Source organism: Pholis gunnellus (genome assembly GCF_910591455.1).
Source record: "Pholis gunnellus genome assembly, chromosome: 10".
NCBI classification, from domain to species: domain Eukaryota; kingdom Metazoa; phylum Chordata; class Actinopteri; order Perciformes; family Pholidae; genus Pholis; species Pholis gunnellus.
In genome coordinates, this window is record NC_136537.1 from 10,359,752 (window position 1) to 10,382,973 (window position 23,222).

The window sequence follows — 23,222 nt, forward strand, 5'->3', positions numbered from 1 at the left end:
TCACATCACAAACGACAACCTGCAGGGTGTTGATTCTGGCTGCCAGCTGAGGGAAGTGAGCAGCTTCTGGGTGCAAAGTCCTCGATGTACACACACACACACACACACACACACACACACACACACACACACACACACACACACACACACACACACACACACACACACACACACACACACACACACACACACACACACACACACACACACACACACACACACACACACACACACACACACACACACACACACACACACACTTACAGCTACTTGAGCTTAGTTCATGTTTCAAAATCAGGAGGTTCAAATGTCCCATTTTTAGTTTCTATGAATAATTGTTAAGGGTACCTGGATACATTTCGGTAAACTGTCAGTTTCAGGTGAAAAAGCGGTTCAGGCAGACAACTTTGATGTGAAATAATCGTCTTTTAAAGCAGCAGCTCACTTCTTTCTTAAAACCAGCACTCCCTGACTAACTATTTTAGAGTTTATTATAAAATGATAGGGATCGTACTCCCTTTTAGACTTGTAAACCAAATCCTTAAAGCTGAGGAAATAAAACTTGTCGAATGGCTGGCAGCTGGCTTATAGAAACCTGAACACATGGAGCATACAACAGTGTTTTCTATGGCACCTTTACTTGAGGAACACATAGCATTACACAGTAATTTGAGGCGGAACAGGAAGTGGATGACCTTAGCAGTAGAAAGACCAGTTTCTAAGGTCTTGTGATTATCACTGTTCTCCATCAGAAAGTCTTTTAAACAGTATCAAAGAAAGAAAAATGACCAAAGAGGACAAACACCTTGGCCTACAAGTTCTCTCCTTACAAAACCAAATCTTCTTTACAATTTACAACGTCATTGAAACTCAATTAGTTCACGTACCGTGTAAAAAAAAACCCCCAGAAAAACTAGAAAAAAACAGACATTCACTATATTTTTGCAGTAATTCAAATGCATTGGAAAAAGCCCAAACTAGGATATCAAACAGCATTGATGAAATATTGGTATAAATTGACTGAAAGATGAACAATGATCAAGGTATTTAAGAAGAAATCTCTTAAAAAGTGAATCTACAAAGTAAGTTGTAACAGCAGCCATTGAAACAGACACATGAGGAGCTGATGGTCATCCTGTCTGTGGAAGAGTAAACCCAAAGGCACATGCAGTGAATACTGGAGATACAATAACATGTCACATGATTCCAAATGCACTTTTATGGACAGCGTGACCTACAGAAACACTTTAAAGTTCAGTCCTTTCTTAACCAGAACACTTCCTTCAAATGATAATTCCCTTTTTGCGGCTTACAAACAAACAAACTGTTGTAATTTAAACACTTTGTTATGTCTGTTGTCTGTAAGTCATTCAGCCATAACGTGAAAACTTCCCTATGATTGAATATATGTGGGGGGGTTTGTGTCAAATTGTGCACCAAACTTAAAAAAAAAAAAAAAAAGATTGAATGTCAGCTTTTTGTTTTTGTTTTTTTTATACTTCAAAGAAAATCAGGTACAGACTTCAGATACCCATACTGGTTGAACCCTGACACACAGTACTTGATCTCCACAGTAACAAAAGAGCTTCCCTCTCCTCTCCTCCCCTGACACTGAAGACGGAGGAAGCACACATGTGATAGTCTGCGTCCACACGTCATCAGAGCAGATGGAGCCTGAGAGGAGCTTAAGTAACTGAGACGCAGCCGTGTAGCCTGGTAGTTAGATCGAGTGCCGGAGCCACTCCATTGGTCGCTTTGGAACAATCTCCAAAAGGAAGTGGGTTAGAGCAGGATTGGATTTAGCTAACAGGCTAGCAACTTTGCACTTATAAATAAGATGTAGGGAGGAGTGGGGAGCAGTCCTCATGACATTTTCCCAATCTGGATCTTCTTCCAGGCCTCTGAAGCGGTGAATATACAGGAGTCGATGATTCCTGCGACTGTGAACGTCCCGCCGACGATGGCGCAGATCTACAGGAAACACAAGTCACACCGTCAGTCTCACCGTTGGTTAGAAATTGCTCAACATCAGCTGCTTGTGATCAGAACACGTTAAATCACAACAATGCTCAGTATGTGCTGGAATCCAGCAAAGAGTCCTGCTGCAGCTTGACTCAAAATCTTAAACCATGAGTCATAATCGCACTGCGCTTACAGTCATGTCCTACCCATGCCAAGTCATGATGAACCTAAACAACTCAAAAGGACAAATAATGGGGTAGATCATCAGCCAGGCAGCCACTTTAATCCTGACCGCACTATCAGTCAGCAGGAAGCCTTGCTGGTGTACAGGCTCAGACAAAATACCTCAACCGATAAGGTCAAGTGGGGAGAGGAGGCGGAGAAGGAGAATAAAAGAATTCAGGGAGGTAAAACGCACAGATTAAATAACCAAATATAACCTTTTTTTAAAACTGGGAGATGGTTATCTTTGGAAAGAGCCAGGCTATCCGTTTCCAGTCTCTATGCTAAGCTAAGCGGCAGCTGGCTTTAGCTTCATAGATCAACTATACAGATATCCCTATTCTCATCTGACTCAGAAAGAAAACAATTGAATGCAAGTCTTGTATTCGCTCTCCTTTTAGCTCCGTTTTGGTCTCCACCAACTCCTGAGGGAAATGTACGCCTCTGTGGCTGCTGAATGCTCCACTTTGTCCACCAGCTAGCTGCCAACTCTGTCTGTCTGCTGTTTGTTGCTGGGTGTTTATCAGAGCCATGAACCATCGATAAGAGTGAACCAAAAACTTTAAAGCTGCCAGCTGTTGATCCAAAACAATGCGCTGAAAGATGCTAAAAAATGAAATGATTGTGTTTAAAGCCTAAAATCCCAGTTTTTACTGTATTACTGTAAAGACTTTGAATTAAAACAAATTGACTTCATTTGAACAAAGATATTTGTGTTCAGGCACATCCCAGAGGAGAATGAACTCACTGTTGTGATGAAGCGGTAGACGGGCTGTCTCCTCTCTGTGTACTTGACTGTGATGGGACTGAGGTCGTACCGGAACCAGATGGCCGGGATGATTCTGCCCGTGTGGCTGTAAGCAACGTACTCCTGTGGGGGAAAAATGCGTGTTACAAACTTTAATCATGTTTGTAGCTGCGTGTGGCGAGAAAAATGGATTTAATAAACAGACGTTTCAACCCATTGTGTTTAGAAATCAATTCAGAGCAATCTTGTTATTTCATTCTTATCTCCGGTGGTGGCGGCGGCGTTGTTTATGAGTCATTACAGAATAGCTTTCAGATGAAGTCACTAAAAAGTCAGAAATGATTAATTGAAAATGAATCTTGGCTCAATAAATCTGATAAAGTAAGTAAGAGGAGGCTACAATGTGTTACGTGATAACATCGACGTCAGTGAATTCATAAAAATCACATTACTGCAAAAAAAAACAACAACCTAAATTCACCTAAAGCAAAAAAGGACCGACACACTGAAGCACTGATTCGTGCACTATTCTTTATTCATGCTGATTTTGGAATAAGCTGCTCAGGCCCTCATCCTCCTCGATTCACAGCTGACCTGCACTGTTATTACTCCAAACCAGCTGTCCATCAACTCAGTTCTAGGAAGTGTGTTTATGGTTTGTGGACATCTGGGGAGCGTTTCCAGTCACTAGGGGCGAGCTTTCACTTCCGGGTGAGTGCACAATGTTAACGCGGCAAAACATATGTTGGGATGGTCCCGCTGCTGCCTCGACATGTGCAGAAACAACGCACGACGCAGAGGGTGGGATCTAACAGGGGGTGATAGGAGGGAGACTGCACCTTGTTGGCTACCGTGTACTGGTAGGAGAACCTCTGTTTGCCCGATAGGTCTTCATACACCGTCGGTACAATCTTCAGGATGTAGTCATGCGAGGCCAGAGCTGCAAGAGAAGTAAAGTTACACGTCAAAGTGTCCAAAAATGGAAGTTTTGATCATGCCGCAGCTGCCCTGGAGCCTTTCCATCCGAGACGCAGAGTCAGCTGTGATTCCACTTTGGATTCAAAAGACGTCCACTAGGTGTCTCGTTTCATTGCATCACACCATGCCTTACATAAAAGTCACACAGTGGACACGAGGGGTACATGTGCAGCGTGCATACACGTACGATTAGATGACAGCCTGTCAGCCCCTCCTAACGCGTTGAAGGCTCCTTGTACTCTTAGCACCTGCGTGACAAAAGAGAGAGAAGAGATCCGTGTTCAGCCTTGATACTGTTAGATTTTATCAGTGCCCATTTTTCCCCCCGCGGTGTGTTTTAGTGCGAGTCCCGACCTGGAGCTTTTCTCCAAAGGCCAACTTGTGGATGTTGTGAGTCATGTCCGGGCTTTGGGGCTGCGCTGTAGCGCTGTGCGTCGACACATGGAAGTTTCCTGGTACCTGAAGACACACACATACACACAAATAGAGCTAGGTAAGTTAATGTGAGCACCTGCAACACATTTAGTTAACTAATGACCAAGTCTAAACACACGCGCGCGATTGGTTGGAAACCGAATGGCGCTCGTGTCCGGAAGAAAAGTCCACTTTTAACACGTTTCACATATTTCCAAATATTCCACAAGCAAGAGTGTTAAATGGACAACTGCTGGGTTAATGATTTTAAATGGACTGGAAAGACTGACGCACAAGATGGAGGTAGGACAAACGGGGCTTCCCGGGGCCCAGACTGCAGATGTAACTGAAGCCGAGCCCAGAGCTTTTAAATTTAACATAACTCAATTTAGACTGGAGGAGGAAGCAGGTCGGCTTCATTCGTCTCAGAGGGGGGGGGGCTCTATGTTTATCTCAAGTCCCAAGACCAAAAAAACAACATACAGTCCGAGAGTTTATGTCCCACAAAAGATCCATATCCAATCCATCATAATGTAATTACTGGGCACAGGGGAACAAAAGCTAACTTTAGGCTTTCTCTGAGGCAGATCAGCCATTTAAACCTCATAAAGTGTGTGTGTGTGTGTGTTATTCTTCTTCTCCTCTCTACTATGTGGTGATGAGGCCTTACTTTGTTGATGGTGAACTCTCCCTCAAAGCGACAACCATCCCCCTGGTTGAGAGGAATCTTCATGGAGTTGTCTATGTGACCGACCTCGTGGCGGCCCATCTCATCCTGGATGTCCAAACCCACCACTGAAGAAACAAAGAGACACGGGAGACAATTACATATAGAACGAACAAAAGAGAATATGACACAACATAATGAACGGTTTGCTAAGCTGGTTCCAAACTTTTACTATTTTCAGAGACACTCAGTCAAACAATAGAAATTAATCAACTATCTTAATTTGTTAAGCAAATATACCCGACTATGGCTGCATCTAACAATTAATTACTTATTTTGTTACGACTGATCAACTTGTCGTTTCAGTTTTACACCACAAATGTTCTGTTTCTCTCAATTCTGTCCAATAACCTTGATCTTTATTTTAGTCTTTGAGTTCAATGAAATGAAAGAAACTATAAAATTAAAATGATAAGTTTACGCCAGCGCTCACACAGACACAGAATGATGAATACATGTCAAAACAAACATGATAAATAGAAAATTTGTTAATTATAGAAGTCGCCAATTAATCAAATTAATCAAAGAAATGGTTGATAGTGAGAATAGTCATTAGCTGCAGCTCTTATTTCTTTTACAGGCAAAAAACAAATAGAAGCACTTAAACAGTGGAAGAGAAGAATAAAGAGAGAAGTGAGTGACCCGCAGAGTAAACACACAGAGTCCAAACAGACCACCTATGCTGCCTGTCTGTGTTTTTCCATCTAGACTTCCCTAACCCCCCCTCCCCTCCCCCCCTGCAGGCCGCCGCGCGTTGGCACACTGGCAGTGGCCTATTTTCAGAGCCGGGCTGCGCCGTGTGTTGGCTAGCAGTGCAGAGAGGCACGTCTGCTGGACCTGTGCTCAAAACCTCCACATGCCGCCTGTCTGACCTTTGACATTAAAGACAAGTTCGGCTCCCCCTTCCGTCTCTCTGGAGCTCAAAATACAGTGCACAAACACAAGTTAAAGTGTGCCACTGTGAGTGCGTCCGAGCCGGTTGTTTCTCCTTTTTAAGACATTTAGAACGAGAAGTGTGTTCATGTAAAGTGGATGGGGGAGGGGAGGGGGGGGGGCGGGATGAGAATTATTATAAGGTTATTACACGCAGTTCTGCTTTTCCATGAAGTCACAAATCGAGACCTGGCAACCCGTAAAAAAAGGTCAGTGGAGGGAGACGGTGTTTAAATCCGGAACAGCAGATAAATAGTAAAAAGCGATGGAAATGCCAGCTTTTCCATGATGAAATGATTTCTCCCTCCGAGTGAATTTGTAATGGAGGACAACCTGTTTGGAGGCCCGGGAAAATATATGTACAATATTAACTCGCCGGGAGGACGGCTGAGAAACATTTCTACTCATTACATGCAGCTGCCAAGTGGTTAGACCAGCGTGTGTGCTTTAAGAGGGCCCCACATTTCTGCAAATAAACAAAACCACCGTACATACAATCACAGAGAGCTTTAATTGGAAACGGCATGAGACGGCCTTTGTTAAGGCATGCCATGAGTGAGGTCGTCTAAACACATGGCCAACAGCTGTGTGTCTGCATGCCAAAGCCCCTCTCGCAGAAATCCGGCAGCATTTATTAGCTTTGCCATTTTTGGATATCGCTTGAATCGAACTAAATGTGTGTTTTCTGTGCTGCCAGAGCCTCTGCAATTTGTGCACACGCGCGTGTGTCATTGGGCATACTTTCTGACGAGAGTCATGAGGAGCAAATAACCAGTGACGGCTCTCCGTCCTGCCCACTTCTCTGACATCGAAGCACAGCAGAGGAGCCGAGGAGTCAAACTCCGAGAAGTCAAACTCGGATCACGGCCGTGTGGCCGCACGAGATCAAACAGAGGCAACGCAGACGGGAGGCGGGCCTTCAGATCCAGTGTTATCTGGGTAGCCGTGTATGCAAACCATAATGTAGCTTTACGGCTTCTTTATGAGAGTCTTGCTCTCTATCTGAGGCATCATTTATCTTTTCATTTAGCATGGCAAGTATGATACGGTCTGATAAAGCAGGAAAACAAAACTATAAAAAAAGGCCCATATAAAAAAAAGAAGAAGAAAACACACAAACAGGAAGTGGAAAGCAAAGAAATGGTGTACGGTTGGATATATTATTATATTATTATATACTCACAATCACAGTGTAAGTGTGGCAAACTGATGTTTAAACTCACTTCTATCTTCCCACCACTGTTTTTATCTGGATCATCCACATACAGTTCATTTACTCTGCAATGGACAGAGAAGAGACAAGCGGTTAGATAAGCTTGAACCACACTTTTAATGAGAAGGGGGAAAAAAAACTGTCAATTAGAGCAAAAGAAGACGAGTTTAACAGAAGAGGATTCATCCTCTGCCCAATTGCATGGAGAGACCATTTGTGTGTCTCTGTGAGAGTAATTTCCTTCCTGTTACACCCACCCCACCCCCTAGTCATCCCTTATTACACATGTCCATGACACTGATGCCGGCACAAAGACAATTTCCTGTGAGCAAACTGCCTCCATTCATTGGTTACAACACGAGCAGAACACATCGTAACGAGGGCATCGTCATTCATCGTTTAACTCCCCCCGTGTTGTATATATATTTCAGCGGCTCCTGAGCCCACGTGGCAACAAACGTTTCAGCCGCAGGGTATTACGAGACGCACACTAATTCTGAGATTTGATGCGGCGATACCTACAGTTCTGTGGCTATGAAGCCCGTCAGCTCGGACAGGAACAGGAAGAGGATGAAGACACAGCAGAGGATGGAAACTGTGGTGCAGAGAGGAGGAAAGTTAGAATGGACACCTTGTTTAAACACCTAACCCACTGCTGATCTTACACATTGGCATTTATTTCACATTCATCTCAAGTTACACCGACATTTCAAGGGGTGATGCAAACCAAATGGGCCGGGTTGTTCCAGCCTTTGGGAATGGCTGACCGAAGATATTCACATTTATTAAATCACAGCGGCCATAATAAATGTCCCTAAATAGCAGTTTTACTGGCGGTGTTAAGCCTGCCATTACGCAGGTTTTTAAAAGACCCTCCTTCACTAATTATATATCAAATACCAGCACAACAGGCAGCCATTACAGCATATCTGCTCTAAAGGAGGTGAGCTCATGCTACACAGACCCTACAAACAGCTCTTTTTTTTTTGGTTTCCTTCGACAAACTCACACACCGACAACCCCCCCAGACCAAACATGGCTCCTACACAAGAAGCCTAAAAGCCAGACAGAAACCAAAGTAGGAATATTAACCTTAAATAATGTGTATTTTTGTTCAGTCCGAGCCTAAATAAAGCCCGAGCTGAAAAAGGAGAAGCTCAGGCTGCCTGTTTCATTTCATGTGTCAAACTAATCCGGTCACATTAAACGTCGTCATGTGTTCGCTAAGATAAATATGGAAGGAACTGATCTGTGTCTGCGCAACTGTGGTCTATCCGGTATGACGAGAGCCTCGGTCAGAAAAGCTCTCCCTCAGCAGGTGAGGCGTGTTGACGTGGCAACTGTCTCCTAGGATCTCGCAGTCACATGACCTTGTGGTTGGCAGGGCTCAACCTGGCGGAGGCTTTACATAAAGTAATGTTTAACCAAACAAACAATAGGGAGTGTCGCTATGACACACAGGTCACCAATTCAGGTTCATAAGAAGACTAATTCTTCCCGAGCTTCAAAGGAAGGGGATTACTAAAGATCAGCGTAATGGGCCGCTAGCTACTGTTTGAAACCGCTCCACAACGGAAATACTGACAAAGCCGAATGATTTGCAAAGAGCTCACATGAACGGTGTTGATTTGAACTCGAGCTCGTCCTTCACAGGGCTCGCACACACCATGTGAGGAAATGGGCTCAAAACGTTGCTTAATTCCAACAAGAGAGCTTGTGACACAGAGAATCGGACACAGTAACACCGTGAATCACACCGTTTCAGATTGTTGCACTGCCCAAGGCTCATATTCTCTCACACACACACACACACACACACACACACACACACACACACCCACACACACACACACACACACACACACACACACACACTATGACAACAACAGAAGGATACATTATGTCCAGAGATCACTGTTCTTGTTCAAAGTAAGTACCGTAAACATCGTATTCAACAGGAATGTGGCCCTAAAACAGAACAAGGGGTCAAATATTTGGCCTTTTGTGAAGAGGGGAGTCTCAGAACCACACGAGCCCTAATGCGAGTCGACCCGCCGAGGGTGAAGCAATAACAGTCTAATATCAACCCCATGCCCTCACCCCGAGACAGTGGATGGAGACAGGAAGGGTGTTGATTGTGCACAGGAAGAACTTCCATCCATTTCCTCGTGAGACGAAAAAAAAAAAAAACCCAGTGTGTATATCTTTAGCAAACCCATTCTCTTCCCTGTCATCCAGGAAGGTGTTTGTAATCCGTTTTAAAAACGGTCCACTGTCCAGTGACAGCACTGCCTATCCGTGATGTCATCAAGTTTGTTTTTGGAGTTCGTCATTCTGTTCATCAGCTGACCAATGAATAACCAATACTAGTCGATGACTAAGTGGAGCCAAGGTGTGTCAAGAGGTCTTTTTTTGTCATCAATGAAGTGAATAATCAATACAACTCTATGATTACACAATTACATATCGATGACAAGCGGGAAATCACATGACCTGATGATCAGATTGCCACCGGTTCTTCTTCTTCTCTCAGGTGCCTGAGGCGATGGCCATTAACATTCTTACCAAACTAGTTTGTGCTGTAACAGGTACTCCCTGTGCTCAGGACGCACCTCTGCGCCGGGACAGGCAGGTACTTGAACTACAGCTGTTCTCCCCTGCCTAAAGTGTTTCCAATTCAGCCACCTCCCTAAAACTACATAGTACGCTAAGCAGTAATCGTAGTAGCTGACGTGTCAAAGCAACAAGTTGGGGTCTTAATATGAAGCTGGAACCAACCGCTACTGAGCGAAGCTTGGCACAAAAATTGGAAACAGCTGGATTGTCTCTGTCCAAACTAAATCAGACCACCAGCTCGCTAATTATCGCAGTGCATCGCACTTGTTTAATACGCGCATTAATGGAAGGGTAAAAACAATAAAACTTGTCGTGTGAATTTTGTTACAAGCTGCTGGAGGATTATGTTACCGTCACACAGAACGAGGCTAGCCGTTTCCCTCCGTCTTCAGCCGTTGTGCTAAGCTAAACCCACCGTCAACTGGCGGTAGTTCCATGTTTTAAGTACAGACATGAGAGTGGTATCAATCAAGTATGTGTATTTTAGGTTTGACACTCAATGGGGAATAGAACTTCATTGGACCAAACTTACTTACATACCCAAATGTGGACGAGTGGCCAACTAAAACTTGATTAAACAAAAATATCCAAATAAGAAACACCCACAAAAAGCTCATAATCTGGGCCTGTTGTGGGTGAAGCACTACTCACTGAAAGCTCCCGTGTATGTGGGCTGGGTGAGATCTTTTGGCACTTTCCTGTAGATATCGAATCTGAGGACAGAAAAGGAAGAAAGGGAAAGGAAATGTAAACACTACGTGCTGAGAAGAGAAGAACACTCTGTACCCATAAGGCTGCGCCATATTACGAAAGAGTGGTGGAATGTTAGTTCTGGACCGCCGCCACAATACACAACAGGTCCAGACACCCGGCCTCAACACACACACACACACACACACACACACACACACACACACATTTTACAGGGTAACACCTCTTCGTTTGAATGCGTGCTCTCTAATTCTGACCCGACCTCAACAAAGGTCTATGACGCTCAACCAACATATACACAGGAAAACACAAAGCCAACAACAACACACACACACACACACCAGTGAAAGGAGACACTTCAATCATAAACACAACTTTAAATTATATAGTTTTCTCTTCTGGAAGTTACTGTACAATTACATACAGCGACACCAGCAGTGACGGATTCAAGCGGTCACAATCAGACTTTATTCTCCTGTAAATCTTCAGTTTGACATTTCTCGCTTTGACTTTTCAGACTGTGTGTGTGAATCAGAAGCGGAGGAGAATCATCGCAACCTGACACGATCCACTCCCTTATGAAATATTGTTGTTGCCTATTTGAAAAAGCTGAGAAAGTGTGTTGGGGGGGGGGGGGGGGGGGGGGGGGGGGGGAATACGTGCTACTCAACACCAAACCTATTTAGGTTCATGAGTTCTCGCGCATGTCCTTTTTGGGCAGTGAAACATTTTCGAACCCAAACTTCATCGCTGACCAACCCCACTCGCTCCCTCTTCTCCACGCTCACGCCCCTTCCTCATCTCCGTCCCAAAACACTCACATATGTTCGCGTTCCTTCCACCGAGAGCGGTCGGTGAAATAATCCCAGCTGATGCGTAGCAGGACGGGGGAGGGACGGCTTCCTGTCCAGCCCAGACCCCGCTGCTTCTCTTGTTTTGCTTCAGCTTTCACTCCTTTTGTTTTCGTCTAGCGCTCAAGGACCCCCTGGATCCTAAACACCTCAGCCAGCTCCCCTTCGTCTCTGTATCAGGATCATAATAACGTCTAACACACTTCCTGGATGTAAAGCTCTAGTGTGCAGAGGGAGGGTCTCTTTCCTCCCGTCCTCTCCGAAGTCTACAAGCTCTGATGATTTCCATATTTCTGGCTTCAGTTCAAGGATTGCACGCTCACCTTATGCGACATTATACCAAACCAGAACAACCGTCACTTGTAATGCATTTTAAATAGATCTCGGTTGCATCATATCACACAAAAACCAGCCATCCACGTATATGTACGTTTAAAATCATGTACATTTTTGCACACTGCACGCACCTTGCCACCACTTTTGAGGATCCTCACTTCTTGCTGTAGGATCACACAAACACCTATTTTTAGCAGTCACCAGTTTTCCCACTGCTAAATTCGACTACGCATGTGAACTGTAAAAATAGATGGATGTTACTGTACATCTGTCCGCCGGCAGCCTTGTTATATCTGGACACACGGTCTGAATTACACTTGAAGTTCAGGGCCGGAGATAAGGGCTACAATAACGTCATGGCAACACTATCACCCAGACCGGTCCACAGATGATAAAGTCAACCCTAACACGGAGTTCAAAGTCTGTCCATCGATTTCAAACAGACTGGAGGAAGAGAAGTCAGACTACTGCTGACATCATCATTGACTTGAGAATAAAACAATCAATAAAGGAACTCATTTCATCTATAGCGAAACAATTACAAAAAACAACTAGACGTTAATGTAGTTTTTACACATTTCTATTTAAAGAAAATATATGATAACGCCATTAAAGTTGTTTTTAAATATATGACATCAATATACCTTCGTTCAATTAAACTTATATATGATAAGGCAGCATTTGAAATGCATGAGCTGAAAGAATAAGTTGTTTTGTGACGAAATACATTCAGTATTACTTTAAAGCATCATGATAATTGAAAATGTCCTGATTGAAATGCATCACTTAAATATAATTAAATACTTCACGTAACATATCTAATACAGTCTGGCTCACTTATTTCCAGGTTGGATGAGAACTCAGTTTCCCTTAAATCTTCTCTGCTCAGAACACTTTGTATTCATGAACACTCATTTCTCACTCTCCAGAGTTCAGCTCTCGGTCCGATGCTGATGTTTGTAATTTCCTGAATTACAGTCAACACACCTCCCTCCGTCACTTCCCACTGCTCAGTCTTCTGCAAGAAGGGCTCGTGTGTTATTAGTGAGGACATGGTGTACCAGCATCCCTCTGTTGACACCACAGGGCCGCTTTTCAAAAAAAAGGGCGAAATAGACCGTATACCTTGCCAAATGAGTCATGGTGAGTCAGACGTTCATGCTCTTTTAGGAATCGCTGAGCAAAAGGCAGATAACGGATGTTTATGATGAATGTTCTTCTTCTCACTTTCGATCACCTCGCATCGCGAGCTATAAGCAGCAGGTGTGCCGACGCCTCTCTTTTCTGTTTCCTATTCAATCACCTGCCCGAAGACTATGTCAAGTATCAAAACAGCAAACAGTCGCTCATCACGGCTAAGATTAAAAGACATGGCATCTATTGACACTGAGCATCCTTACTGAAGTCACCGGTGTAATTATTCGAGGAGCAAACACATTACATCATCAGGTTAGCGCAAAACCAAACCCTGCGTGTGTCAATAAATGACATAATCTGAGGGACAATTACACTTGGGGATAAAAGCCTTTCAGTTATTCATTCAGATGAGCTGAAGTCATTCTATCCTTATCATATAGAAGCTGATCTTTGTCTATATTACTGCTGAAAAACCAGTCAAGAGCAGCACAGAAAGCCAATACATTCAGCTATATGTTATTCCAGTGTTATTACCATTTTAGGGACTGTGTCACGGGAAAAGTCCAACATGTGTTTAGTAATAACACATCAACAAGATGTGTATAGAGGAAGCATTTTAAGAAAGCTCTTCCTAAGATGGTTGGTTTATGGATGTGAATGCAGTCACGCTGTTTCAAACAAATATTTTAAGTACATTTTAAAAGGATAAAGATGGTGGTATTCTTTATTTCTCTATTTTCATCAACAAAGAGTCCAAAACAAACAATTAACTGATCCAACTAACAAGCAACTAAAGCAATTCTGCTGCATGCATTATTAACACCAGTTTAAGTAACGTTTTCTTAAAAACTACAATACCCAGCTGTTTTAGGAAATGAGTAAGCCTTCTTTAACAATAAAAACAATATATGTGTGAGAGCCACAGACAGCGATCATAAAGTAACGACAGACATTAACACAAAGTTGGTATTTTGTTGGTATACAACAAAGCGTTCTGGGAATACACGCTGCCCCAGCTCATGGTGTAATCTACAGTAATCTATGTTGCTACACTCTCACACTGGTGACTGAGCTAGTTAGTTGGTCAATCGAACTATTTCCAGCTGTTGCAATGCAGGTTTTTGTAAGATCGAGAGAGAGCGAGAAGCCTCTGAACGGGACATGACCACTTGATAACCCCGTGACACACCCGCCCTAACACAACCCTCACACAACCCTCACACACAGGTCATCTACTGCTGCAGTGCAAACGACAGTTACGCCAGATCCTGTATGTTGGTAGATTCAACACAGCTGTGGCCTGAAAGACGAGAGCAACTGTGACAGACGTCTCCAGTGTGCTACCCAGGGCTGCCACTGACCATCAAGGTGACATTTACAAATAGCTCGTTATGTCCGATCAACAGCCAAAACCCCCCCAAAATGTTAGATTTACAGTTATACAAAACACAGAAAAGCAGCAAAGCCTCACATTGGAGAAACTGGAATAAGATGCTTAGAATTGCTGCTTTAAAACGAGTGAAATTATAAATTGTTGGTTGCAGTTCTTCTTTACCGTCTGATCAAATGGAAGGATAATGTGGCTGCGACCACAAGAGTTTGACAGATTACCAGTCAGTACAGTATCGCTGCCCAAATTAGGAAGTCACCACAGTCCTATATTTTGATAAGGGAGCGCTCTATTGACAGTTCCAACAGCCTTGAAGGCGTGACTATTGTCTGTGTCTGATATCCCACGGTATCTATAGGTTAGTCAGGTGTATTGCTGGATGTGTACTGCGTGTTTTTGACTGTTTATTGGTAGCTAATGAATCTGAATGTCTTTACCCTTTTCTGTGTATTGTGATGATTATAGAGCATTGCTTTGTGAAGAAGACTAGATCAGACCATCACGTTTGCTTCGTAAAAACAATGTGACTGTCACTATGCCCCGAGGTTACTGTACGTGTTACAAACATTAGGACGCATCAGGGGTTGGATGAGGACGTCTGCACATGCGCAGCCAGGAACCCTCACATAAAGAAACCTCTTGTGAGCGTACCTGAACATCCCTCCACGGACTCAACACAAACTCTGCACCCCATGCGACAATGTGGCCCATTCATGCCACATGTTAAACACCACTGTTACAACTTTGACGCGCTCATTTGGTGGGCGATGCTTCTGCCAGCCCTTAATTCACAGACTGTGAAAACACCGCCGTCGATCCCTTCATACCTCATCCCAAAATGAACGGAAGCTCCGTACTCACCTCCTAACATCGAAAGGCATGATGCTAGCACGTTTTACAGGGGGATTAGCGGACAAAGCTACACACAACGGGCTAACACAGAGCTCTCTTCAACGCTACCGGTTGTTCATCGGTACCGGGCTGACGTCAGCTTAGTACGCTTTGCAAAAGCCGATTGGCTGAAAGCTACTTCCGGTTCGCTCTGATTCTACTTCCGGCTGCGACGTTTTTAACAGGTTTTTAAGGTTAATAAACGTTCGTTGAAAACTTTATAGTATTTAAAAAAAACATAATAGAAGCGATTAAAATAATACAAACAAAGAGCGGGTCTTGTGACAATTATGAGCTTTTTTTCCCTCCGTTTTATTACATTATTTCTTTAGGGACCATGTACACAAAACATTAATATCATAGAGAGAAGAGATGTTTTCACTTTCCATCTGCAGCACCTGGACAATCAATACATTGTAGGGTGGTCTAGGCTAAAGGTAGCCTGTAATACAGTGTAGTTTAAATTATTTTTTCTTTATCTACATTAAAATAATGTTTACCTAATCTGAAAATCCTTGGCCAGATGTTCAAAAGGCATCCTAAAATAGTATTAAAAGACATATGTTGTTATATATATATATATATATATATATATATATATATAATTGTATATGACCATTACAATAAATATACACCAAATAGTAGTTTACAGTAGTATATAATTTAGGCGTATTTCAAAACAATTTTTGTCAAGTGTTTATAAATGTATCTGTTACTGTAACTCCTCCTGTGAAACCTAGCTGGTGGATTGACAATATAATGTAATATAACCACATAAAATAGTTGAGAGGGATTCATATACATGACTTAACACTAATATGATATATTATTATTATATCTTATACCTTATATCTGCTTACGTCTACATTCATGTGCATAATAAATGATTTATTAAGTAAAGTAAAGTGTTACCAACCCGTGGTTAGAGTGACTGCAGCGCATTCTAGGAAAATTGCCTTACAGAGGGTTTTTTATTACAATTCTTGTGGTGAAGTCTATGCCCCCATTGGCCCCAATCACACCAACTACACTGTTTGAATGACATACAAAAAAGTCTCAGAACATTGTCAGAAAACCTTGCAAATTATTCATCAACATGTATTACTTGTTAGTGCAAAAGGGTAACAGGGTAGAACGTGTAGTGCTTGGTAAGTTGACTATAAGATTGGCAAGTTAATTTGTGTGTGGGTTTAAAGTTTCATCAATACTAAATGTTCCCATTACGGTTATCCATTGTCATCACATGTAACTGATATAGAAGTATTTTCTAACTATGTTCCCATCATAACCCAGAAACAGAGAGCTGTATGCTTTGATGATGTTGAAAAAATGTGTTTTTCCCATGATTTTGTTTTTGTTCTCCCCACAATCAAACAGAATACATGAAACTAAACTTTTTTGTCTCAGATAACTTGCTTGTTGCCGAGACACTAGAAGACAGGATAGGCCCTGTGTTTTCCCACTGATGGCTCAGCTGTTGCCTGTAGTGACAATGACAGTAAACAGACAGGGATGACAGCAAGTGACAGCGAGGTCGGACCACAGGAAATGCCTCTGTGGCATCCTCTGTTTCACTTCCTTTTCTGGGTGAGAGAGAGCTGCGGTTGGTTACGGACCATAATTATGGAAATACAAAACAGAGCAATCACTCAAGCTATATTTAAATATTCACACTCAGACACACCCAGACAGGTTTGTAATCTGGGGGGACATTTGTGCTGATAATTGTCAACACTAGAACATAAAATGAATGTTTTGTTTTCAATCATACGTGGTCTTATTTGTTGGTTATCATGGCATCTTTTCTACTTCATGGAAATACACAATTGCTTCACCAGGCCCCTTCTATCTGCTCACAACTTCAGCAGGTGTTTAATTTCATTCCTAACTTCCAGCACGTAGAGCCGTCGCTCTATGACTGGGGGGGAAGACACATTTGAGGACAAAATGTTTGGTACAAAGTGTTTTCAGAGCCCCGTTTAACCCGCCTCCGCTGTATAGTGTGTAACATTCCAGCATGTGTCAAGCAGTTGACTCATCTCACAAGAGTGTGAGGTTAAACCGGCTGGAGAGTTTTTACACTTTGTTGTGATTGGTTAAGTTTATGTCTTTAAAGCCTCCCCCCTCTTCCTTTCTATCTATCTATCTACCTACCTACCTATCTATCTACCTATCTATCTACCTACCTACCTACCTACCTACCTACCTACCTACCTACCTACCTACCTACCTACCTACCTATCTATCTATCTATCTATCTATCTATCTATCTATCTATCTATCTACCTACCTACCTACCTACCTACCTACCTACCTATCTATCTATCTATCTATCTATCTATCTATCTATCTATCTATCTATCTATCTATCTATCTATCTATCTATGTGTATGTCTGTATGTACTGTAGGATATGTCCCAACAGTACTCGTCTTCAAGTCTGCTTAGTAAACATTTATTTCACAACAAAACAATGACGGCATGACTCTGCTTTGCAGTTTCAAAACCCCCTCTTGTCACTAGACGCCTATTGTCTGTCAATAATGATCATCCTGCTTCCATATTATGAGACTGCAGTGTTGCCCATGAGTCAGAAAACCACACTGATGAAGGAATGAAAAAGGGTTTCCCACAGTGATTGTAGGCTAATCATGCTTGATTTTTAAAATACACTTTTGTTGGTGGGCAAAAACTCCTCCGTTTTGATTTAGATCACAAATGAAACAGAAGGGGGCAGGTCAAGAGATCTCCATCTGCTGTTGTCTTCCTGGTAGACCGTGTTTTGTTTCTCAGCATGTGGAAATTTACTGGACTTCAGATTTCTATACAGTGATTAACTTTTATGGTTAGCCTTTGCTCTCGGGGCATTGAACACTATGTACCTCTGACTAATAAAAACAAAGAATAAACCTTTATGGTCCCCATGGCCTATATTTACTTATTATCTTGTTATTTGTCAACTCTCAGCTGAAGAGGCAAAATAGAAATCTAATTAAACACTAACATCATGGAAAATTTGGCAAATTCCTTATTTGCTGACACACAGACATTTACCGCAAAACGGTTGGTAATTCGGAAACATAAGATTCATGAATTCTACACGTGTTTATAAAAGATAAAACGAAAACAAAAAGAGACTCCAGTGTCCCAGTGAAAACTTTCTCGACACCGCGTGACCGCGTACGTGCTGTGCGCACGTTAAGAAATGTTCAGCATGTGCACGAGCGCCGCCCTGCTCTACGGGAGCAGAGAGAGGGGGGAGGGGAGGGGAAGGGGGAGGAATGACGTCTGCAGTGCTGGCCGGAAGCCAAGAAGGGCGGTCCACCTGACGTTAGTGCCGTCTCATTCACAAGCACGAGCCGTATATAAACGCTCTTCAAAGCGCTCAGAGGCAGAAGCAGCTCACTGTGAAGTTGTATATACTAAACCTTTAAAGAAGAACCAAAAACTACCGGATACACTCAAACAAGAGGAAAGGACTAGCTTCGATAGTCTTTGAACTTTGTTTAAACCGTTTTGTTTTCTCTGAACAAACTAACCGGAACAAAGGACTTCAAACATTACTTTTGGGGGAAAACCTAAACTTCTGTTTCACTGCCGTACAAGCTTTATGTATCTGGATTTACTATTTAAATCCCGCCGTCCTACTATGGTCATAATGGAGGTCCCCAGCATCAACTGTGAGTCCCTGCGTTGCTTGTTGGAGGACGACGTCCCGGGCTGCCTGGTGCTGGACTGCCGCTCCTTCCTGTCCTTCAACTCGTCCCACATATCGGGCTCCACCAACGTGCGCTTCAGCACCATAGTGCGCCGGAGAGCCAGGGGAGGTCTAGGACTTGAGCACATTGTCCCCAACGAGGACACCAGGAACCGACTGCTGTCCGGGGAGCACCAGTCGGTGGTGCTGCTCGACGACCGCAGTTCGGACTTAAGCCAGGCGAAGAAAGACGGGACGTTGATGCTCGCTGTTACGGCCCTGTGTCGCGACCCCTGTGGAGCCAGGGTTTTCATTCTCAAAGGTAAGGGAGAGAAGAAGAAACATGTTTCACTGTGTCCTAACAACGGGGCAACAAATGCGGATTACAGCTGTCACCATACCAGCTGGTGCTGGAGTAAACAATGTTCCAAAATAGACCCATGAGCAGTTGTCACCCTGTTGGGAGACCCATATTTAAACGTGGCTGTGCCTCGGTGCTGTGATCTGATAGACGTGTATTGTTTCTCCCCTTCTCAGGTGGTTTCGAGACCTTTTCCACAGAGTATCCAGAGACGTGTACCAAACCCTCCCCTCCACAGGGGCTTAGTTTGCCCCTGAGCTCCAGCCATCCCGAGAGTGCAGACCCAAGCTGTAGTCCATGCAATACTCCTCTATATGACCAGGTCAGTGTCTTTTAATTGATTGAGTACACACCACAGATACTCAATAGTACACGTTTGTGTCTTACTTCCTGTTGTAGTGTTTTGCTGCTGACTGAATGGGGTTGCTTTGTTTATTTTCTTTCTGTGTAGGGGGGTCCTGTGGAGATCTTGCCTTTCCTGTACCTTGGCAGTGCCTACCATGCGTCACGAAAAGACATGCTGGACATGTTGGGGATCACCGCTCTGATCAACGTCTCGGCCAACTGTCCCAACCACTTTGTGGACTCCTTCCTCTACAAGAGCATCCCAGTGGAGGACAACCACAAAGCCGACATCAGCTCCTGGTTCAGCGAGGCGATCGAGTTTATCGGTGAGTAACGTCCGTCATCTTTACCCCCTTCACGCTCCCTCAACTGCCAAATCTGAGCGCCTATCACAGCTGTCACCCCTAGAGCCCATTGACTGACCCCCCCCCCCCCCCCCCCCTTCTTCCTTTACAACACTCTTTGACTGCTGAATTTACATTTTTTAAAGTTCCCTCCAAAACCGACCAGCTGGCTCGGCACGGGCCATAATGGTGGTTACATCATCGGCACCTCTCAGGATGCCCCCCTTTGAATGGATAGCGAGGCCGCGGCCCCAAACTAGTTTTGTAGTGGAGGGGGGGGCTGGCTGGGCTTGAATGGCTCCCCTCCACGCCACTCTTTGTTCTGGCTGAACAAAAGGCAATTTCTCCTCTCTCCCTGTCGGCCTTCCTCCCAGATCAATACCCCCAGCAGGGGTCTGTTCCCCCTCTTTTGTCCATTCAGACGGCCTCCTTTGGGAATAACCCCCCACAAGCTCACACCCTGCACCCCTCCTGACTGTGTTCCTGTGTCTTAATGAGCGCTGTTGAATTTAAATAGCAACTGAAAGTGTTGCAAGGACTTTTGTGTTTTTGCCTTCCTGTGACAGGCAGACTTTAAACCTCCATTCTTTGCAAATGCATTTCATCACCTGATAGATGTTTACAGTGAACTAATGTTGCTTTCTCTTGTGTCCCTCCCCCACACAGACTCTGTGAGAAATAAAGGAGGCCGTGTGTTCGTGCACTGTCAAGCAGGCATCTCCCGCTCCGCCACCATTTGCCTTGCCTACCTCATGCGGACCAACCGCGTGAAGCTGGACGAGGCCTTCGAGTTTGTCAAGCAGCGCCGCAGCATCATCTCCCCCAACTTCAGCTTCATGGGTCAGCTCCTCCAGTTCGAGTCCCAGGTCCTGGCCTCGTCCACCTGCTCCTCAGAGGCGGGCAGTCCAGCAATCGGCAACAACAGCACAGTCTTCAATTTCCCAGTCTCGATCCCGGTGCACACCTCAGCTGGTCAGCTGTCATTCCTCCACAGTCCCATCACCACCTCTCCCAGCTGCTGAGGACGGTGTGGGGAGCACAGACTTTGTTTGGACTTGAACTGCAACTCACGAGTGCCTCTGCTAAGAGCACTGCCAAAAACGCGGGCCTGATTATCAGCCGTTTTATCGTGATACCGGTATCACTGGACAGAATGGGAGAACTAGTATTTAGAGTCTGTTCATTTGACTCTGTGACCTGCTGGCCAAATCTCTGTAGGTTGGCCTCATCATTTCAAAGGGAGAAGAGACTACCAGCAGGCAGTAGACATGATGTGCCTCATAATGTGAAAGTCATCCCCAGTTTAGATGACTTGAGAAATGACTGAAAGGGTAGTTGAGATTCCCGAAGAGGAAGTTAAGAAGGATCTGAATATTCTTTATTCAACGGATCGATTTATTTTTTTTATTTTTTTTTTATTTCATGAAGGTAAATGCTTTTGATAATCGTAATCATTTTTAACTGAATGGAGAGGGCTGACAGTTGTCTCAGGAATGTTGACTTATTCTCTCAAATATCCATTTTGCTTTTTGTACCGGCTAAAGAAAGCCACGTCAACCCGTTGCCCAACATGGCATTGAAGTTACTCCTTCACGTGACGAACAATGAATGTATCCCCCCCCCCCCTCTTTTCAGTGTAGATGTGGCAGGAATCTTCATGTTCAGTTTGAGAGTTGAATTGGTTGACAATTCAAATGCAAATACCTGCCTTTCAAAGACATCATGAAACCTTGACAATCCTGACACGTTGGGGAAATGGACCATTAAATACCTCATGTTTCTGTACTGCAGCGCTGGGACGGACAGAACCCCAAAACTACTAAAATGGGGACACGAAGTCCTCTGTGCCTGCATTCTGACATATTTATTGAACTAAAGTAATATATTTCTCTTTCGTATCTATTTTTGCATATGTTTGTTGAAATGTTGTTTTTATACATTTAATAAATCTAACCTGACTTTTGTACTCTGTTGAATATGTTCACTTTTTTTTTCGTCTTATGTCTGACTGAAGATTTACTCACTAGTGGCCGATAATGCACCTTGACTTGCAAATAACTTTAGACAACACATATGTAGTTTTATAATAAATGTGACAATCTACCCATATACCAATTATTCTAGCTACTTTGAGGTAGCTAATACATAAAACAATGTGGCATCTTCAGGTTATAATTATTCCAATTAAGCCCATGTATAAACTTAATGTCTCTCAAAAGTAATTTAATAAATGTGGCCATTAGTACAAACATTTTAGGGTTGACTAACCAAGGCCATCGCAATTTGCCAAAGCCCATGTTGTCTTTCAAATTGCTTTTTTTTGCCATTCCAAAACCCAGACATTTAAATATAATAGACTAATACAACCAGCAAATGTCCACATTTTAAATGACGGTGTTTCTAAAAAGTTACTTTTATTCATCAGTTACATTTTCTGTTGTCCGACTTGGTTTCAATTGTATGTATTCAACAAATGAAAGTTTCTTAATTTGAATGCCTATGAATCAAAAACGACTGCAATGCGACGAAACAAAGCCGAAGTAAACTTGACCAGCTGGCCTGTCAGACACGTCTTTGTGCACATCTTTCCCTGTTGGGTTCCATGTGTTGGAATCCTATCGTATATCTGCACAAGGATTTTGCCCACATTAGAAGCATGATGTCATGGCGTCGGCCATTGTTCGGGCCACACTCCCCCTCTATGAACCCATCTGAGACCAGGGCAGCAGCAGGAGGCTTAAAGAATCAGCCAAGGAGCCCTCCCTCTGCGGCCACAATAGGAGCAGCTGCAAGGCGTTTGGGAAAAGTGTGACAACTAAAGAGCATTCAGGGCTCATTCAAGCACCGGCCCTGTGTCCCCTGCCTCCCACACCAATGGGGGAGGTGGAGACAGAGACGGCCCTTAAGGGAAAGGAATATGTTTGGTTTGCAAATTAGCCAAAACATTGGCTTTGACCCTTGATGGGGTGTGAGAAAAAGGAGAAACAACTTTCTCCAGACGGGATGATGATGACACCCTAAGGCCTTACATAACAACATTTAAGGAAACTAAGGTTTTGGGGTGGGAGGGAGGGGGGGGAACCTTACATTTTAGTAACTCTTTCCCTTTGAATACATGGATTCTGACAGATGACAAAATGTATTCTTTAAACTGACACCCACTTCTTATCTGACGGCAATGCAAATGATTGTCTCTGAAATAAAACATCACAAGTGACGATGCCTCTGTGATGAAAGGCTTATTCATTACCTCACCAGCTCCCTCAGACAAGCTGTGGTTTTGGTGACATATGTGCGACTCCCCCCAACCCACCCCCCCCCCCCCCCCCCCCCCCCCCCCCCACCTC

At 43.7% G+C, this 23,222-nt stretch overlaps 2 protein-coding genes across 3 annotated transcripts; one reads left to right on the forward strand and one right to left on the reverse strand.

Moving 5' to 3' along the window:
* Positions 1-629: 629 nt before the first annotated feature.
* ergic1 (endoplasmic reticulum-golgi intermediate compartment 1) lies at positions 630-15,240 on the reverse strand. 2 transcript variants are annotated; one of them, XM_079167870.1, is made up of 10 exons: positions 15,100-15,240; positions 10,465-10,526; positions 7,720-7,792; positions 7,168-7,262; positions 4,995-5,119; positions 4,265-4,369; positions 4,098-4,158; positions 3,772-3,872; positions 2,933-3,055; positions 630-1,971 (listed from the first exon to the last, which is right to left on the reverse strand). In XM_079167870.1, exons 1-10 carry the CDS (start codon positions 15,117-15,119, stop codon positions 1,864-1,866), a joined length of 873 nt encoding a protein of 290 aa, XP_079023996.1. In that variant the 5' UTR covers positions 15,120-15,240; the 3' UTR covers positions 630-1,863. The 2 variants fall into 2 exon arrangements, with proteins under 2 accessions (XP_079023996.1, XP_079023997.1); XM_079167871.1 differs by lacking the exon at positions 10,465-10,526 and having other exon boundaries at positions 15,100-15,212.
* A 3,295-nt stretch (positions 15,241-18,535) lies between these two features.
* dusp1 (dual specificity phosphatase 1) lies at positions 18,536-21,841 on the forward strand. Its single transcript, XM_079167863.1, has 4 exons — positions 18,536-19,147; positions 19,363-19,508; positions 19,638-19,857; positions 20,542-21,841. Exons 1-4 carry the CDS (start codon positions 18,739-18,741, stop codon positions 20,895-20,897), a joined length of 1,131 nt encoding a protein of 376 aa, XP_079023989.1. The 5' UTR covers positions 18,536-18,738; the 3' UTR covers positions 20,898-21,841.
* The last annotated feature ends 1,381 nt before the right edge of the window (positions 21,842-23,222 follow it).

What these genes read in the sequence shown, in the direction of transcription:
- ergic1 (XM_079167870.1), bottom strand. Translation starts at nt 15,119, where the DNA reads ATGCCTTTCGATGTTAGGAG. An exon ending in GCCACACTTACACTGTGATT is followed by an intron (nt 5,120 to 7,167) that starts GTGAGTATATAA and finishes TTGTTTCTTCAG; the next exon opens with TGGTGGGTTTGGACATCCAG. An exon ending in TGACAGGCTGTCATCTAATC is followed by an intron (nt 3,873 to 4,097) that starts GTACGTGTATGC and finishes CTTCTCTTGCAG; the next exon opens with CTCTGGCCTCGCATGACTAC.
- dusp1 (XM_079167863.1), top strand. Translation starts at nt 18,739, where the DNA reads ATGTATCTGGATTTACTATTTAAATCCCGCCGTCCTACTATGGTCATA. An exon ending in ATACTCCTCTATATGACCAG is followed by an intron (nt 19,509 to 19,637) that starts GTCAGTGTCTTT and finishes CTTTCTGTGTAG; the next exon opens with GGGGGTCCTGTGGAGATCTT. An exon ending in CGAGGCGATCGAGTTTATCG is followed by an intron (nt 19,858 to 20,541) that starts GTGAGTAACGTC and finishes TCCCCCACACAG; the next exon opens with ACTCTGTGAGAAATAAAGGA.